This window comes from Pseudopipra pipra, chromosome 8 (genome assembly GCF_036250125.1).
Source record: "Pseudopipra pipra isolate bDixPip1 chromosome 8, bDixPip1.hap1, whole genome shotgun sequence".
Lineage (NCBI taxonomy): Eukaryota > Metazoa > Chordata > Aves > Passeriformes > Pipridae > Pseudopipra > Pseudopipra pipra.
The window spans coordinates 25743131-25763402 of NC_087556.1; the positions used below are offsets into that span (position 1 = coordinate 25743131).

The 20272-nt window shown below is 41.6% G+C and overlaps 1 protein-coding gene across 1 annotated transcript in view; it reads left to right on the forward strand.

Moving 5' to 3' along the window:
- The window catches only part of SORCS3 (sortilin related VPS10 domain containing receptor 3), a 286940-nt gene that overhangs the window by 223302 nt on the left and 43366 nt on the right, over positions 1 to 20272 (forward strand). Inside the window, exons 9-14 of the mRNA XM_064663258.1 lie at positions 185 to 364; positions 2146 to 2292; positions 2766 to 2868; positions 6694 to 6770; positions 6879 to 6970; positions 11056 to 11163. Coding sequence (XP_064519328.1) covers positions 185 to 364; positions 2146 to 2292; positions 2766 to 2868; positions 6694 to 6770; positions 6879 to 6970; positions 11056 to 11163 — 707 coding nt within the window. The remainder of the gene's footprint in view (positions 1 to 184; positions 365 to 2145; positions 2293 to 2765; positions 2869 to 6693; positions 6771 to 6878; positions 6971 to 11055; positions 11164 to 20272) is intronic.

A 20272-nucleotide genomic window follows, 5' to 3' on the forward strand; every position in this document is an offset into this window, starting at 1 on the left:
ATGAAATGCAGAAAAGTCACAATGGTGGTAATTTATTGGCTTGCTCTAACAGAAAGTTGTTTAACATACCTATAATTCATGCTCCATCTCTATTCTTTCATAATTCATGGTAATTACTACATGTCCCGAAGGGCAAAGAAATTCCGAGATCCTCAGTAACAGACCTTTTGTCTTCTTTTAACAGGATATGCACATTATCAGCACAGATGAGAATCAGGTCTTTGCAGCTGTTCAAGAGTGGAACCAGAATGATACATATAACCTGTATATCTCGGACACTCGAGGGGTCTACTTCACCCTGGCCCTGGAAAATGTGAAAAGCAGTCGAGGGCTGGAGGGGAATATCGTCATTGACCTTTATGAGGTATGTAGTAAAGGTCACCCTGCAAAGAACAGCAACTGCTTGATAGTTCAAGCAAGTGTAAATCTCTTACTAACCTCCCAGGATCTTCATTTATTTTTGGGATCAGCCCTGAGGCATTTACTGGATTTGATGCTGTGTTCACTCATGTGGGAATGGATGCTGTGCATTCTGCTATAGGTGCAACAACCAGTTGCTTTCAAGTCAATGACTGATTAGCTATGTGTCATTTCCAAAAGGGAAAACCATTATCCTTCTCATAGTAATGTGGATGTCTATAAAAGGACTCAAAATACTGTTTTTCCCCCTTGGATATCTAGAGACACCTGCTCGCAGGCAGGGAACCTGGATTCCACCTTTCTGAGCACTGAACAGTTTGTGAACTATAAGCAAAAGTTTGTAGGTGCCATTTGCCCAAAGAAGACAGATGGATAACTTCTACCCCAAATTATCTTCCATTCTCATTCTTCTGCCAGACCTGTCAGCCTTGGCCAACAGCAGTCCATTCAGAGCAGTTGTTCCAGTTCCTGGTTTCTTCAGAGCATTCCGGTTTTGGTGTGTCATTGCTTGTTGGATGGAAGATCTGCTGAAATTCAGGGCTCAGTGCTTTGCCAGCAGCAAACAACTAAGAAGTAATACTAATAGTAATGGTTTCAGGCTGACTTCTGCTATTACATGGAGAAATGTTTTTCAGCTACCTGTAGAAGTTAAGACAACACATTTATTTATTTCAGCCAGAATGATGCTCATTTAACAACCTGTTTGTAAAAATCCGGGTAGTTTAAGTCAATGAGGGAAAACTCACAAATAACACATATATCAGTATGAAGAACAGGGTTTATATTTTATTTTCACCTAGTTAAATATATTTTCCTGACTATGAAAATTTATGTTTCTTTGCTGTGATGAATCAACTAATATAAATATGCATTGTTTCCAATTCCTGGGCAAACTCTGTATTCCCCAGTGGTTTATCATAGACTTTTTACTGCTAAATGCCAGTAGAGATTTTCACAGGGTCATTTAAAAAGTAGTATCACTCTGGGGGCTTTAGAGTAGAAGGATTTGCATCCTGGCTCTTGGCAGGAAGTTGCATTTTTGCAGCAAGTTCCTTCTTCCTGTCTCGCTTTCACAGCTGTGCAACTGAGAGCAGACTCAACATGAAATCTTCTTGGGAATGTTTTGACAGGACCATATTTTGCTGTACTGGGTTCTGCTGACAAAAATCAAAACATTTGAAACTCGGTTGATTTTGTCAGAATTTGGGAGTGGAAAGAAAGTGAAGAATTCAAGTTTGAAAAACATCGGTGTTTCCGCATATTCAGGATTTCCATCTTCTGTGTTGATTTTTTTTTCTTTTACATGCAAAGATCCCACATTGCTTCTGATGTGATCTGCTGTCTCCCATGTGTCGGCAGTCTATGGAGGGAGTGGGGCAGACCCCATCCTGAAGCTCACAGAGCTCACCTGTGACATGCTGTACCTTCAAGTCCATCATCAGCCCATCTGCAAGCACTCAAGGAAATCCTAAAGTGGGCTGTTTCCCAGGGATTTGCTCTGTGAGCATCCTTGTCCTTTTCTTCCTGAGAGAGAGACCACATGAGGCCTTTCAGTTTGCAGCCATCATCAAGATGTATTTTAATGCCATTCACAGTCTTCTAAGGCTGGATTGAGATGGCTTCATAGCTTTTTCAGAGACCTTCCACTCCTGGGAGTGCTCAGATGGACATTGCTTTTAGCCTGTTCTTCCGATGTATTTTTTCATCTCACTCCGTTTTTCCTAGGTAGCAGGGATCAAAGGCATATTCCTGGCTAACAGGAAGATAGATGACCAAATCAAGACTTTCATTACCTACAACAAGGGCAGAGATTGGCGTTTGCTGCAGGCACCGGACACTGATCTAAGAGGGGATCCTGTACTTTGCCAGCTGGTGAGTGGCAGATCTTTTTCTGAGCACAACTGACTTTTTGCAGAGCTGCTTATTTAAGTCACTAAATTAACAAAACTCTCTTGATTTGCTAGGTGCTAATGAATTAAATAGATTTCTTTATCTATAGCTTCATAACTTTTAAGTAAAAATTCTGACATCTTCCTTGACGTTTTTAATGGAACTCAAGTCAGAATAAGAAAGTTTGGGGGAAAAGTGCTCTAGATCAGGCTGTTGGTAAAAACTAGTGCAGACATGCTTGCTTGTAGTGCAGAGTTCCTGATTCTCTTGTTCTCATCTACTTTTATGGTGTCTATCCTGCAAATGAACATATGCTTCTATTTTTAACAGTGCTAAGAGCAGAGGGGTCATTTTCAGAAGGATCGAAGCATCTGTGTGTAGTCACCCAAGGTTCCTCTGACATTTAACTTGTTGCATATTAAAGCTTCTGCCTTTTGTTTGTTTTCTATCAACAGCCCTTTTGCTCATTGCACTTGCGTCTGCAGCTCTCAGAGAATCCATATACATCAGGAAGCATTTCCAGCAAAGAAACAGCTCCTGGGCTGCTGGTGGCCACAGGTAAGAGCAGAAGTGCTTTTCGCCACTCACTCATACCTCACTGGGAGCTTGAGAGTATATGAGATGTTCCCTGTTGGTGCAAAAGCTTTCAGCTCTGTTTTAGCAAGTTCTGAGCTAATTCACTTTATCTCCCATTTGTTATGAGCTAGAAGAAGTCATATGGCCACGAGTTCAAAAAAGGCAATGCCTGTCAGGTGTTTATTGCTCTACAATAACCCATATGCAGGTCTAAGCCCACACCTTCAGGGGACCATTACCAACTGGCATTACTTAGTCCTCTCACTTTAACATTACAACCACTGATGTATGTGCCTACCTGTTTGCTGGAGTTGCCATGAATGGGAACAGTGCCTAGGGCTACACTCCTAGGAGGTATCAACACATTCCACCTTTTGAGCAGCAAGCACAGAGTTGTCACAAAGTCTGTCAGGTGAAGCCTGGGCTTCATGTGTATCTTCCTTGTGCATGGTACCTACTTTAAACCCTGTGTTGCTCCAAGACCAGCAGCACTTCATCAGCACTGCATGGGCCACTGTTATTGTGGGTTGTTCTGCAAAATTGTGCTTTGGCAGGTCATGATGTTTTAATGGCAACCTGTTACAATGCTTCATGGTGGCAATGGCTGACCCACTGTAATTAACCTGACAACCATCCCAGGTCCTGTTTGCTCACGGCATGTAGCCTAATCAGTATGGATGGGGCTACCAGCCACACTCAGGATGACTGCAGCTCTGTGAGAGCTGCTGGGCCAAAAAAGTGCTTTCTGAATGGCTGGTGCTACTGAAAGCTGGCCTCTGAATCATGTAGGCTATTCTGTCTTTTCAAAGAGAGGATCCTACATATGCTCAAATATGTCCAAATAGCTTAACTGTTCTTTCTAAGGCTCAGTTTATCTCCTTTGTCCTATTCAGCCTAGCAGTGGCTTGCAAGTGTGTCATGTTAGCATATTGCCTGTATGAATTTACACTATTTCTTCCAACCATTTTCATTCTCTTGTCCTTCTGTGCTTCCATGTGTCTGCCAGACTAAGACAGAACCTGAGAGACAGGTTCCCTTCATGACATTTATATCTCAACAAGGGAGACACCATGTGATTTCCAGTTCACTGATCCAGGCCAAATGGAGTGAGATAATTTGGTTTAAACCTCCAGATTTCCCTATGCTTAGCCAAGTGGAGTCATCACTCCTGGCAGGTTGCACTTGCTAGATGGATGCTTAGGAACAAGCCCTACTCATGATGCTGTAATTGCAGAGGCTTTTTTTTTTAACCTTTTAGGAAGAAAATAGAGACAGCAGGACAGTGAGATTCTAGGTGTTAATCTAAATTGTTGGTAAATTAGGTTCTTTTCAAGCTGCCAGTGCATGGGATGAATGTTTTCCAAGTCTAACAATTAATCTTTAGGAGGCAGAATACAATTTCTGCCTTACTGCTTTGTACATTAAAAAGCTTAACCTATAGGGAATATGCATATCTGTTTCCACTAGCCAGTTTCCCAACAGGAACGTCTCACCAAATTGGTGAATGTGTTCAAGGATAAGCTTTGCAATTTATTCTCACGGGCGTTGGCTGCTCAAAGCCTCTGTGTCTTGATTTACAGTGGCACATTTCCAGCAATGACTGGAGATTTGGGCTCTTGGTATAGGACAGAGGTTAGATTCTTGCAAATGAAAGAATTATGTTTTAGTATCTAATTGTACAGCTGTTAAATCCTCTTGACTTGCTTGAGAGTTAGTTATGTTTTGTGGGGGTTGAATCCATGTAGGCTGAAAGAAACAAGATGGAGAGAATGAAGAAAATATTGGAACAGGTTTGAACAGAAAGACAGAAAGAAGTGATAGCAACAAAATCTTGGGGTTTTACTCCCTTTTCTTCCTCCAGTCTGAAAATTGCTGTTTGAAAATTGGGTTTCTATTTCAGTATTTAAAATATAATGATACAAAACTTACACTTCTGCACTTTAAATCAGTTTCTAATTCTTGAGGACTTCAACTCATGATAAGATACTGGGCAAAAAAGACTTTGAAACTAACACAGATTTATTCTCATGAACCTGGATGTCCCTATAAAATGACCTTCTATATGGTTGCCCACATCAGGTTTTCCTTGTAACCTCATCTAAAGCAGTTGGTCACTCTTGCTGCTGTCAAGGAATAAAATTAGGTAGATGGACAATGTGACATTTCCTACATCCTGAGCACTGATTTCTGAGTTGTGCTGCCTCCCGGAGTCAGAAACTTTTTGAAACAGCACTGGCACAACACTGTGGCTAGTTGGATTCCATGATGATGATGAAAGAAGACCATCAACCCACAGATGGGTTTTAATTTCTCATTTTCCAGCATGAAATGCCAGAAATTTAATTAACATTTTCACTAGTGTGTTTTTATTATACTCTTGTTGATGTTACAGATATGTCAGGAATGCCACATCTCCCTTTGCTATTTTTGGAGAAAAAATATTAGTTCTTCCTTCTTTCTGTGGAACTTATATCTGCTTTAAAAACAGTCTCATTTGGAAGTTATGAGAGTGGCTCATTGAGTAAAGGGCTTTGAATAAAGAAGATGTCAGTGTTACAGCTGCCTGCTTCCTCTGGAGCAGATGTTCATACCACCAGAATCCCACCTAGGACTAACTGAAGGTACTGCTGAAGGTCCAGCAGAAAAAAAAACAAAATCAAAAACCAATAAAATAGTCCCTGAGTGACTGGTACCTTTTCCCTGAACCACTGGGTGCTTTGGAAAGTAGGGAAGTGAGAAAAAAATTATTTAGAGCAGACCTGCATTGTTCAGTGAGCTTGTGTGTTCAGTATGGGATATCTGTTCCCAAATGTATGGTGAGGCAGAGTAGTTCACCCTGTAAGGCTGCCAGCAAAATGGTTTCCATAATAATGGAAATTACTAGATTAATACTGAGAACTGTATCAAGTAACTGGTAAGTTTAAACTCACAATTTGGTTTAGGTCAATGAGAACAGTCAGTGTTGTCTAGAATGCTGTTCAACCTGGTCTCTACGTCTGTGCTACAAAGTCATTTGACCCAACTTAATTCTCTGAACCATTTCTGCCCCTGGGTATGGTTCATACTTGAACAAGATTTTCTACAAGTGGAACTTACACTTCATTACGCCATAGTTTTCATCAATTGCAAACCATTCATAGACCAAGTAAGAAACTTCGTTTATTTGACTGCAGGTTCTGAGATCAGTTATGTGTTTGAGCATTTTGACAGAATCTTGAGTAGACTTTCTAGCCCCATAATCGTAGGCTTCAGTGGGGTCTGAGTTTCACCTTTAAACTCAGCTGTATGAGGAACTTCCCCTTGGGTGCTCTCCTCTACACAAAAGCAGAGACAGAGAGGTAATTACCTTGCCCTTGATGAAGACTGGCAGATCACAGAGATGCAATTCACCAGCCAGAGCACAAAGACTGGAAGTTCAGAGAAAAATGTGTATGGAGTGAAATATCTGGTAGCCGGGGACAGTGGCCACTATTTATTCTGCTGCCATTCTGGTGATTTGTATGAAATAGGCATGGGGTTTCATACACAGATTTTTGGGTATGTAGGTCCTTGCCTACAGTAAGCCTGGCTTTAGTGCCTGGCAGTTATGGGCAATGTTATTTGTTTGGAAGATAAGCTGATAATATGGTTTTGTCAATTTTGAAATGTCACAGCTCTTGTAAATGAATGTTGCCACCTAACCATGGTGATGGTTCTAGATGAGAATAGAATCAAGAACAGCATAAAAGCAGTGGTCAGGCCAAGTTATTTTCATATCGTGCAGTTCCGTGTTCATCCATACAAGAATGTCTGACACTTGTGTTTCAGGCAATATTGGCTCTGAGCTTTCCTACACTGATGCTGGCGTGTTCATCTCTTCTGATGGTGGCAATTCCTGGAGACAGGTATGTTTTGCAGAGCAGAGGAAAGCATGGAGGCTTTTGCTGTTCTTCTTCTGACTCTTCTAGTCCCAGTGGAGTGGAGCACTCATGCAGTACCTAATTTATTTGCAGATCTTCGAGGAGGAATACAATGTATGGTTTCTGGACTGGGGAGGGGCACTAGTGGCCATGAAACACACATCGGTGCCCATTCGGCACATGTGGTAAGAAAACTTATTACTTTGAGGTTTCCTGATGGAGATAACCTGACAGATATGGCATCACCTGGTCAACATCTACTAGAGTCTCTACAATGAGCAAATTAAGTCATTATTACCATCAATTTGGTTTTGTTGATTAATACAATGATTATCGTACCATTTTATAAATATAATGTGTCTATACATAATCACATACATATATGAATTAGTCTTTGCACTGGTAATGTACTATGAGCCTCCAGGCGGGGTTTCTTTCCTACAGCACATACATACTGTCATCCTTTGTGCATCATGTTTTTCTGAGAGGATGTGTCTCATTTCTGCTCTTTGTTTACAGAATTTAACATTAGCTGGTAAGACAGATAAAGGGAGAGAGGAGAGGGCACTAGGTGCAGATAAGGACAACAGAGATATGTTCCAAACATCTCTGTTTTCTCTGATATTCAACTATCAGTTTCCAGAGATACATTGTTGGCAACAGAATGGAATTGGAGGTGAAATAGGGCAAAATGATTTCTCAGCGGAAGACACTGTTTTGCTATAAATGAGTTATAACACTCTAAGCCCTAAAGATACCACCCAAAATTATCCTCTCCTTAGCTCTTGCCCCTCTGGCTCCTTCACTAGTGAAACATTGGAGAGAGACATTCAGAAATTCAGAACTAACACTGTTAACAGAAAATGGGTGTGTTAGCATCACCTTCAGTCTCTCTGGTCTTGACTGAAAGAGGGGCATGTCTAAAACACGTCTAATACACAACTCTAATGGACTGACCTACCCAGTTTCTAATGTTTTGTAGAAATTAATTAGTTAGAAATAGCTTTCAAAGGCAAGATTTGTGTTCCTAATAGATAGAAATAACTTTCTGAGACAAAATTTGTGTTCCTGACTGCAGTATTGAGTTGTCTCTCAGCTTGATAGTGCTAAGCACGTGTCCATCACACGCATTTCAGGCAGAACAGGAAACGTGGTCTTCAGTCAAATAGAAGAAGAAAGCAATGGTGTTTGGCAGCAGGGATGAGGAGCTAAGGTCTCCTCTACCTGAGCCATTATTGTACAAACTCCTTCAGTGAAATCGCAGTCATTCCATAGCTGGACACCTGAAGACAAGCTGTCTTTATTCATCAAAAGCTAGCATTCCAGAGATGTACTTTAAGAACATTAGTGGCTATATTTTCAATATAAAAATATTCTGGTCTTTATATTTCTGACCTGACAGATAACTCTGGGATAACTGCATCATAGATTTCTATAAAAGTTTGAATATGTTGCATTTGAGCACATTTCTTTACCATCTGAGCTAAAGAAATGACTGCTTTAGTCTTGGTGTGGTAGTGGATTGTTAACCACAGGATGTATTGGCTCATATTCTGAACGCTTTGTTATTTTTCTAGGATAGGGGAACCAAGTGTTCTTCAAGAGGTTTGTGCCTCCATGTGGAATTGCAAGACTTCATTATATGCAAAATGAGGCTTGCAATTTTTGTCTTGCTTTCTAATGTTCAGGAAACGGGTTGGTTGTTTTATCACAAACAAACTTGTTGCAGTGATAACTTAATATACATGGCTGTTAATGAGTCAGGGCCAGGGGTTAGTCTAGGCCAGCACTCTCTTGTCAACAACCTCCATAACTGGACATATGAAGGAAAGTAGTAACAGGGCAGACTCAGTGATGAGCTACAGACTCCAGTCAGTTGTTGGAGGGTGTTGGCATGTGACTAGAAACATAAGCCTCTGAAAGGTAACTCAGTTCTCATGACTATAACTAAAGTGCCCTCAGGAAGGAGGACATCAGGACCATGTCAAAATCTTTAGACTAAACCAAGTATGAGTCAAGGCAGGAGAAGTGGGTATTAGCCAAGAGTAGATGTCACCAGCAGTAGTTACATCAGACTGTGGAAAGCTGAGCTCCAGAAGAGTGAAAGGTGAGCCACTTACTGAAAGAGCTGCAAGTCATGTATTAACCATTTATTACTGTATTATTCAAGCCAGGTGTAACTATTTTAATTGTGTCTTTAATTGTGAAGGCTCTTTGGACATAAAAAGCACATTACATACAAGTACCTGTACTTAGACATTGGGAAAGACTTGGCCCCGGGTTGACCTTCCATAGGAGCTGAGAGCTCAGTTCACCTTTATTTGCTTTGCAGAGGTTTGTTTCAGATGTTCTGCCTTTACAGTAAGTCTCATGCAATGGCATGTGCAGTACTATGAGTGTCCCACCCACTCTATTAAACAAGTAGTGATTTAGATCTGTTATCAATAAGCTCCAACAGGTTTCCTCCAAAATTGTACCCTTAGGGGCTTTGGAATTTACTTCATATTGCCTCAGTAGGCACCTGTTTTATGGGCAGGAGTGGAATAGATTAAAGGGTACATGTAAATCTATTAGTTCTCAGGCTGAGACATTGTACAATAAGTTTCATCCTGGAGAAGAGAGGGGTGGATAATTGAAAAGCTGAGAGAACTTTAGCTAAGCTAATGAAGCATGCTGTTCCCCAGAAATTGAAATGCTATTTAGAGAGATAAGCTTGCAAGCAGAACGCATACAAATGCACAGGTGTATGGGAAGATACATACATTTAAATAAATAGATTTAGGGCAGATAATCTTTTTGTATGCTGTTGTACTCCCAGCTTTCTGTCTTTAGTCTAAAGACAACTTCCTATTCTGGCACATGTGCATTGTAGGCCAGGTGAAGGTGTCTTTCTCCATGATGTGAGAAGCAGAGTTAGGGAATGGGAACTGTCAGCCTTGGCTTTCTATACCAGAGATCTGAGGTTGGTGTAACCCCTGGTTTGTAATACACACTAGAGTGGCCTTCTGATCCTTTGGTGGCATTTCAGATAGTGTCCTAAGTACTTGGAGTGGGGAGGATTCAGTTCCCATTAAGACTTTCCCTTGCATTCAGATGCAGATGCACATGTGAATGCACACATTCAGCATCCCCAGCCCCACCCCTGCCAATTTGGGCAAATTTTCTTTTATGCTGACTTTAAAATAAGAAGTGTTTGCTGCTATTCAAAGAAGAAATTTGTGCTGTATGTCTTTGGTAATGTCCGTTGAAAGTAATCTCTCAGCCTTCACAGCCCAGGTACCTCACAGAATTACAGAGAACTCTGTAACAGCTGTGCTTGGAAAGGATCAAGTAATATTATAGCCCATAAGCCTTTGTGCTTCTCTGTTTGTTCTTACTAATATAATTTGGAGCTGAAATTCTGGGCAGAAATTGTGCAGGAACAATTGTGTGGAGAGTCTGGGAGCAGAGAACACCTTGGTTGCTTTCAGAAGTGTCCATGGTCAGCAGGTCTGGGAGCTGGGTGCTGACAGGATGCCTGTCTTTCCTGCTGCAGTAGCAGTTGGGTGTGTACACCCTCCTCTGGCTGTTTCCTGCACTGCTGTGGTCACAGGCTGTCAGGGGAAAGTGAGGGCTGGCAGCTCTCAGAGGGCTGCAAAGCCAGGAGCCCACCGAGGTCCCTGGGGAAGCAGGACAGGATCTGGCAGCCAGGCCCCATCCCATCAGCCCAGCCAGGAGCCCAGCAGCCAGGGGCAGCCCCAGCCCTGGACACTGGGCAGCTCAGTGGGGACATGGATGGACTGAGGCCACCTCTCTGTAAAACAGAGACCAACTCTGAAAGGGCATGAAAAGAAGTATTAATAGGGCTAGAGAGCTGGTAGCTAATGCCATGTGGCACTGATCCATGGATGGGTCAAAATGTCCTGTGGCAGCGATAGCAATTTTCATGCATTCAGGCCAGGGCTGCTTATGCTCTGAGTGTTGCTTCATGCCAGGTGCTATTCCAGATCCAGAAACAGGTCTTGGCAAAGCCTCTTGATCCCCTGAGGTCTGATGTACAGCTGCATCAAGTATATCCATGTCCTTATTGCCAGTGTTTATGCTTTCTAAAGCTTTGATCTTTCAAAGTACTTTAAGAGCATGAATTTAGTGGGCTGGGAAATGGCAAAGATTGGTGCTTGTCTATAAATCTAGCTGCTGGGGCTTGCAGATCTTAGCCAATATTTAATTGATGCAGTTGCTCTAGAGTAAGTGTTCTTATGTGTATAAATGTTGTCTGCTTCTATCCCAGGATGAGTTTTGATGAGGGAAGATCCTGGAGTAAATACAGTTTCACATCAACACCACTTTTTGTGGATGGATCACTTGTAGACCCTGGCATAGAGACCCAGATAATGACGTAAGTATAGCAGCTCCTATTTCAAATTGTAATGACAGAGGGGGTGCATGGAGATCCCCAAGTGCATAGTAAGCCTCATGATGTGCAGTGCAGCATTGTGTAGCTACACATGTAGTGTTGCATGAAGGCATGGTGGTGTTTTGTGGGATTTTCTGGTGGTCACAGACCTGGTTTACATGTCCATGCCTTATGTGGCAAATAGGTGATGAAATCAAACTCTTTCCAGTAGTGACAGGGGGTATAACAGGGAGAGGTGGTCTCAAGCTGTAGCTTTGGAGTTCACATAGGACAGTAGGTAAATCTACTTCTCTGGGGAGTGGTGTCCTTTCTCATAATTACTGCTGAGATTGTATTCCTTGGATCTGATGGCCCAGGGAATCAGTGCTCTTCATAAGTCAGAGATCTGTATGGTTGCACCTAATGTCACTTCTGTGCTTGCTTCAGTTGTGCAGCGTGACTGTCTTTTGAGATTGCTGCTGGGTGTGAATATCCCCAAACCTCACTGCTTGCTATCTGCATTGTGCATCTGGTTTTACCTCAAGGTAAAGGTGTTCTCATTGTGCATGTGCAAAACTGAGCTCATAATAACCTTCCTGATCTGGGATGTAGTATGCCATGGTTCACCCATACCATGAAAGGAAGAGCCTGGGCTGGCAGTGAAGGTGCTTGGACCTTCCTCCTCCCAAGAGTGCTAAAGTGCTGGGTAAGGCTGGTGTACCTGGTGGAGTAATGTTGGCCCGAGGACAGGCCAGGATCTGAGTTTAACAGCCAGGGGAGAGAGGGAAATTTTTAAGTTCTAAGGCATCTTCAAGGAGTCATCTGACCTCTTGCACAAAGCAGATCAGAGCAATCTGTTCTGGGACTCTGAATAAAGCAAGGAGTAGATTGACTGCCTTCCTTGCTTGGAGAAATGCCTTCTTACTTGTGTTTTCTCTGAGCTGGCTGAAACAGCTTTCTGAAAAGAATTAGAAAGCAAGGTGGCTAAGATGCCTTAGTCTGAGGCATGGCTGTGAAGCTTATCTACAGTGGCATGAAGGAGTGCCTTGGGTTAATCACATCAGGCAGTGTTGCATCACTCCAGTTCAGGGACAGAGAGACTGTAAATTTCATCTTGGAGTCACTTTGCTTTTCCTGCTTTTCTGCACCTGCACTTCCTGCAGATTTTCACTACTTGCAAGAGAAAAGAGATTCAGGCCAAGTTTATTTTCTTCTAGGCTTCAGTCCATTTGCCTACTTATATGGCAGAAATGTGTGGGTGGATCTCATTGCTGGTGTCACAGGTAGTGATAAACTGAGAGTAGATTGCTGGGTGTGCTTGTCTTCAGTTTCTGAGGAAGTTTGGACAGGGTAACTGTTGTGTGTCTTGGACATTTCTGCTACTGATTTGAATTTATTCCAACTCTGTTGCATGATTTGTATTGTTATGCCTTTCAAAAACCATATCTACATCAGCTTTACACAAACAGAAGTGACTGTGTTGAGGAGAAGTCTGTGTTTCAAGTTAAGCTCATCTTAACTGCAAGAAATGGGCTGAGGAAAATCCTCTTTTACTCTTCTAACAAAGGGTTGTTTGAACTGACTTCTTTGCCATCTATGCCATGACAGAAGAAATGTTTTGGTGCTGTAGTCTTGAAGGGCTCAGGAAGGCATAGCCAACTCCTGGATCTCCTGTGTTAAAGTGTCTTTGGAAGGCCAGGCTAAATAATTGTGGTTATCCTTTATGCCTTTATATAAAGCAAAGCAGGAGCACTCCTATGCTTTATTCCCAAACAGTGCTGAGGCAGAACAAGGCAGCCTCTGTGTCTGTCACAGACACCTATTGAGATTTTATCAGAGTATAGGTGGGTATCAATTCCAGTAGCATTGACAGCTTTTCCTTTATTCCAAAACGATGTCTCGGCTTTGGCTTTTTCTTCATAAAATCAGAGTATTTGTTTGTGTGAAAGAATATATCTGTGCATCTGCTACCTTGCTATCTGCAAACATTGCCCCTATATTTGCAAGAGCAAAACACAACAGCATATGATATACCTGTGAGCCTTTTCACAAGACTGCTGTGAGCATCCTGTTGGGGAAATATATGCCAACTCCCAGCTAAAGATTAGAACCTGCAATTCTGAGCACTCTATGCAATGATAATGTGTCATTTTCTGTGTTGGTAATGTAGTGCTTTTCTGTGAAATCCTTTATGCAGTGAACAGTGTGTGCCACTTGCTAACCACACACACATACAGACACATGCACACATGTGTAGAGAGACAGATCCAAGATCACATAAATCTGCACATCAGCGCCTTCATTCAAGTCAGTGGGGCTATTCAGTTGCAACTAGCTGCAGATTTAGCCCATTTACTTTATAAATCAATGCAGTTTTCTTTTGAGATGAAAGATGCATTAAAAATCTAAGTTTATTGTTTTTTCATATCTCTGTACTCTTCTGGTGAAAAATGCAGTAAGTGAGTTATCTTCCTGAATACTGTGTATTAGCTTTGTTGAGAACTGACTTTTTTAAATCTTTGCAGGCATATTATTATTATTGCCAGTGCTATTGTTATTGTTATTGTTTTTATTATTACTGTCATCATTAGCGGTTTTTAAAACTATTCTTAATAGTCTGTAAAAGCTATACAAAGAAATTTCATGACACTTGCAATAAATATTTAGAGAAATTCCTATCTACAGCATTAAAGGAACTGAGGAAAGGGCCCATTTGTAAAGCCTGTATGCAAACCATTTCTATGCAAATCACTTAGGTATTTCGCACAAAGAGAACTCTGGTGAATGCATCTATAAGGGCAGTGTAGGATCATGCTGAGCTTGTGGAAACTTTGGCTGAGAAGAAATCGATGCCTTTCTGTTGCTACTGGCCATCCAAGATAACACATGGTGGGTTGGAGGGACATGAAATTTGTCTTTGTGCATAGAAATCCCAAAGATTTCAAGCAGTTTCAAGATGAGAGGAGCACAATGGTTTGGGATTAGCATCCCCCAGCTGATCATGGGGTCAGTGGGAGTGCTTAGACTAGAAGCACGGCTGAGGCAGAGAGACCAAGACTGTGGGTATATTTGTGTACTGCTAGACTGAGTAGGTTAGTGGCTTTTAAAGAGTGGATTTTAAAGATTTGTCTTTCATCCTCAAAAATGCAAAATATTTCGCTTAGGAGTCTTGGCTGATTCCTGTTAGGGAAAATTTTTTCCATAGATTTGCATCAAAATTGTCTGTGTTCAACTACTTCCAAAAAATAATATTCTGAGGGGAATGTGTATTAAATAGTCATTATACTCCAACTATTACTAACATATTGCATTATTAACAATATTATCATAATACTATCTTATTAAAATCAATATATCAGTAGAATGACTTTCCCAACCTTCATTGCCGCATACTGTGAAGGGCTCTCTGGGCTATAGGAAGCAGCAATCATTTTAGCACAGAACTTCATACCACTTCATGGCTGTTATGTGAGCATTTGCAGTATCTGTCTCTATTGTATGAATATCCTAGGTTTTTTGGATCTTCTGCACTTTGGGCTATGTATACATGCCCTAAGACAGTCCTAAAGAACTTTCCAGTAAGGTAAAATCTGTAAATTTGCATGTAGGGGCTTTACATGATTTTGAATATCTCAGCATACTTTGAATTGGGAGCTGCTTTTAGTGGGAAGTGGGACAAGATATCTTAAAGAGGTCTGTTCCAACCTAAATTATTCTATGATTTTGTTACTTGGTATGGCTATAACAGTGCACAAATTAATTATTTCCTTACAAGCTGAGTGAACTCTGTTAAGAATGTGATACACTGGAAAGTACCATGAGATTGTGTGAGTTGGTCTGCCCTGGAACTACTGCCTAACCAAGGTGAATCCAGTCTCTTTCCTCCATTCCTAGCTGATCATCCACTTCTGAAGTTCCTTTTGCTGTTGTTTTGGCACTTATCTAGTCTGACAAGATGGTCATTTCAGCTCCTTTAGTGCAGAGCTGTGTACCAAAGCACATTGCAGCATTCGGTGCAGGTGTGGGGAAAGCACCTGTAGAAAACACTAAGTCCTTTAGGAAAATACCTCCAATGCATAAGGGTGTCGAGTTAGACATGTTCTTAGAAGACACAATGTAGTAGTCTTCTTGAAATCTACATTTTTTTTAAGTTCTGTCCTGTAGCCCTCACTGGCGAGTAGTATATCTTTTAATGATGTCATGTTCTGCTGGGTCAGATCTAGCATCTCTGTGTTGACAAGCCATAGGCACAGCATGTGACTTGCCTGATGCTCACCAGGGGAAAGGAATCACACTGTATTCCCTTTCTAGTTGATTATGATATATCCAAACAGCAGCAGCATTTGCTTGGGAGAGTTGCTAGTTTGTACCATTTAAATCAGAGACAAGATATTTTTGTGGGTCCAGAGAAGGGCTTTATGTTGTTCCAGCTCTGACTCATAATTATTACCCCTGCCACTTCATCTCCTGTGCTAGGCATATCTCCAAACCTACATTGAGAGAAATAACCTTTTTGCTTCACAGCCCTGCATCACTTTAGTAAACTCATTATATGTGTATGTGTGCAGAAACTCATTTATAGATGGGGATCATTAAGTTTGTACTGGTAGACATATATTTATGTAGACACAGCCACATGTATGTATATAAATATGTATGTATTTCTATGTATGTATACTTAATGATACATATATATCTCTGCATGCATAACTGAGCATTAACATTTTCAGTGAGCTGAAAGTTGATCTGTCAACATTGCTCTGACTTCTGCCCTTGGCTATGTGTGTTAGAAAATGTTCCTGGTTGTAAATGAATAGGTTACGAGTCCTGGTCCTTTCTAACACCTTTTTGTTTATGTGGCCATGCAGCCTTACCAGAGATGAAGTGGGAGCAGTTTTTTCCAGGAGACCCATAAAATAACTGGCAATCCATCATTGGCTGGCAGAAGAGTGAGGTAGAATGAATAAGTAATTGAGAAATGTTGGAAAAGGTGAGATGGATGCCAGGGGAGGTTTGAGGTGAGAGAGGAAGTATTAAAAGCACAGGCCATACTGAGTCAGACCAGAGATCCCTCTATCTCAGTCCCATCTTCCAACAGTGGCAAGTAGAGGATGCTAGAAATATATATTAACAAAAACCTAAAAATATGATTACCTTATACACATCTCACATTTACAGGGATTTACAAATAAGTGGCTTTCTTGTCCAAACATGACATTCTTTGTATTTCTAAGACATTCATGAGTTTTTTTATTTTTGAGGTTTTTTCACCCCTAAATAAAAACTTGAGCAGTCACATTATCCTATGGCCAGAAGTTCCAGGAGCTAACTCTTATTCTGAAGAACAGAATGACTTCTAGAAGACACCAGCAAAGTGGGTACAGGTAGGAAGGCAACATGGACAGATTCTGATTCACACTCAGCAGAGATTCAGCAGAGGGAGTGTGAGAAAGGGGAACAGCTCCCAGGTCCAAGCTCCCACTGAGTTCAGAATGACGTGGGAGCCAACAGTCATTTTCCTGTCGCTTTCTGATAAGCTGATTATGATCTTTGCTCTTCAAGCAAGGCAACATCCTCTCCCTTCTGCTCAAGTCTTCCTGTCACTTTTAAAAGCTAATATGGGAAAGAAAATTACAAGGTGACACACTGTCCTTGAAACATTCTGCCCCTTTGCTTAGGGGTAGGGAGTCATAGGTCTGCCACCTCTGAGTGGTTGTGCTGAGAAAAGTTCAGGTGAAACCAGAAAATAGTGCTTTTGCTGGGATGTGGTCAGAGGACCTGACTTTCTCTCCAGAGGGCCAAACTTTGCCCTCCACCCTGCACTCCTGCTAACAGTCGCAACAAATAAGATGTAAGTAGATGGCAGAACACCATGAGATTGTTTTTCCTAGGAGGAATTGAGGTTCTTGTACACGGAGAAGAGAATCACAGTGTTCCTCAATTCCTGTGGCCCAGCAGATGTTTTCAAACTTTCCTGCCATCAAGCTAGTCTCTTCTCTTCATTCTACTTGAGAAAAAGAGAAAGAAACTGCTTGTAAAAAGGAAAAATCTTCTGCAACTTCTGCTGCTGCTGCTCAGCCCAACAGAAATTTGGTGAAGAGGGAACCTGGAGGAAAGATTTCACTAGAGTTCTGCAGAAAGCTAAATCCAACTTGCAGCTTCCAGTGCAGAAAATGAGATACAAGATCATGCATGGAGGCTGTTGTGCTGGAGGATTCTGAACTTTATCCTTGTTCATCTTCACTTCTTCTGGGAAGCAAGGCTGACCAGCCAGCCTGTGCATACTCTCAGGCCTAGCAAAACTGCAGGATTTTTAAAAGATTGGAGGGCAGATTTCAAAGCCTGGTTTATCCAAATTGCATAGGTACCATTAGATAGTAAAAGAACTGGTAAGTTTTAATTGTCCCTGTTGTGGTTTCATCTTGCATTTCAGTTTTCCTTTCTTTTTCTGTTAATTGCAATATCCGTTTGTGGTGCAACTGGCACTGTTATTGGCTATAGATTTTCCTGCAAGGTTCTGTTGTGTCCTTGTGACTTCATTTCACTGTCCTGACTCATGGGGCTGTGCAGACTGCAGTGCATAAACATACATAAGGACTCTTCAGAATAGAATCTATGACATTAAAATGGATCTGTAAAAATAATGACTGCACACAGAAAGAAAAGTAGAATTTGGAACTTGATCTGAGAACAAAAATTCCAAATACAATTATTAACTGAGGAAACCAGAATGATGGATTGGATATTGGCCACTATAGTGAGTTGCATTTCTGTATCATCTGATCTAATTTCAAAACCTTCTGGAACTAATTAATAGCTTGGACTTTGCAAGAAAATTATCAATCTGCTAATGCCATCAAGTGACTTTACAATGGACAAGAAAATGTGTGTTATAGGAATTCCCATTTTATCCCAGTAGATGATCAGTTTATACCCTGGAGTAGGACAGTTGATTACCCATATCATTATCTTCATTTGCAAGACTTAAAAACATTATTAACGATCACAGATTAATCAGTGTCACTTCCTCCTCCCATCCACCTCTCTGCCAAAGGACTAGTCTATTTGTTAGCCTTTGGATCACTGCATGAATTCACCTAAACTGTCCACAGAGGCACAATATTGATTGTGCTGTTAGTACTTGCAGTATGAGCTGAGGTCTTTCTGTGGCACCTGAGTAGACAAATCAGGTAATGAGAACATCTACTTAGTGTAATCTTGCTCAGACAGCGTTGTGTGATTTATTTGGTTTTAGGAAAAGTACATCTGTGACCCAAGATCTGTTCCCAGCAGTTGCACCATGTACTCAGAAGATTCCTGGCAGAAGCCCTAACACATGAAGATAGGGCACTGGGCTTGTGACACATGTTGTCTATCTTTGGCTTTCTGGGGAAAGCATTACTGTCATTGGAGTCAAGTGCTGTATATGGACAGTAGATCAAATATTATGCTAAAGAAGTTGTTAGTTGTATTGTGCTGGTAGGGGAATTGAGAGAGAACAAGGGACATGCCATGGTCAATCACTCAGGAGCCAGTCATGGGGAGAGCTTAGAATTATTGTAGGTCTCCTGAGTCCTAGGTGCAGACATCTGCCATTCCTTAGAGGGAAGGAGATGCTGAGTCATATCTGTTATGCTCAGAAAAAGTGTATGGTGAGGTAAACATGTGCAGGGAGGAGGACTAGAGAAAGGTGTGTTGACTGGAGGCTGGTATTCACTGAAGTGAATTAAAAAAAAAAGGCCCTTATAGAAGGAACCAGAATGAGCAGCAGGCTGATACATGATTTCTTTTCCCTTACTAACAAGACAAGATTTACCTGATGGCAACACAATCCAAATATTCTCTATAGAGGCTACTGTGCTTGGTTTCTTGTGCTGCTAAGTAAGGACAGATGGATCTTGGTCCTGTGCTGTCCTGCCAACTGGCGGGCTGGGCTGTGTGAAGCACTCAGGCCTGGTGTGGGGTGCACAGAAAGGGGCAGGATGCTGTGTACAGATACACTCCTCAGACTCTTTCACCTTTCTGTTAGAGCAAGACATGAGATATTCTGGTGCCCTCATCTCATCAACCCTCAGGACACTGAGAAACCATATGGCCTTAGCTCCTTTCCAGCTCAACCTGGCCCTGATCCTCCACAGGGCAAAGGGTGGTACAGCACACCAGCTTCTCTGGGAGCTTGAAGGCTCAGTGCTGGGTTGGCTGCAGAGTTCACTCTAACAGCTTTTTAATCATTGGGAAAGCAGCTCTCTAGATGTTCCCTCTTCCCTCTTCCGAGCCTTCTTCTTTGATACCCAGGCAAAGCTCGTCACCCTACTTCGCCTGTCACATATGTTCGGAGCTTACATATTCTGAGCAATGGCTTCCACATTTGTATTGGACATCTCTGGCTAGAAATCTGCTGATTCATAGGATGAAAGATTGAAATGAGTGAATGTGCTGTGCTATCCAGCTTCTCGTAAAGCAGCAGCACCTGCCTCTGTTGAGACCACAGACTCGTTAGTGGATGAAACACTCAGATTGCTGATACCTGCCAGTATCTTTTCTAGAAGAGAGTGGCAGCATCTTCAGGTTTCAAAGCTGTCAGAAACCGGTTCTCTTCCATGACTGCTTCGAAGAAGAGAGAGAACACTTCTGAAAAACAGCATTAAAAATTAATGTGCTTTCCCATCCCCCTTCCTAGGTGTCTCATATTCCCTTTGATGTTGCTGGGATTTCTTTTGAAGCAATTGTCATGTAAAGTGGTTTGAGAACGCTGGCAATAAATTTTTTAGAGACCAAATTTCAAAAGGTTTGGTTTGTCATTCAGTAAGTTCTTATTTTGATAGCATTTTCTATTTGAAAAAATAATAATAAAAGAGTCCCTGTCTCCCCCACTGCCTTTTGCAGTGTTTGTGCAGCTAGTGGAGAAATCGGGTCCAAACAGTAGGGCTGCTTTGTAATTATACATTCTGCAGATTACTTACTAATTGCACTTGGCATTACTTGCTAACTAAAAGATCATGCTGTACTATGTCATTTGCAGTGGTTTTCCTCTTCTGGTAGCACTTTAAAGGAAGTGCCCATTGAGCTGATGAATAATCCCAGGACTGTTTTCGAAAGCTGAGGGAAAAGG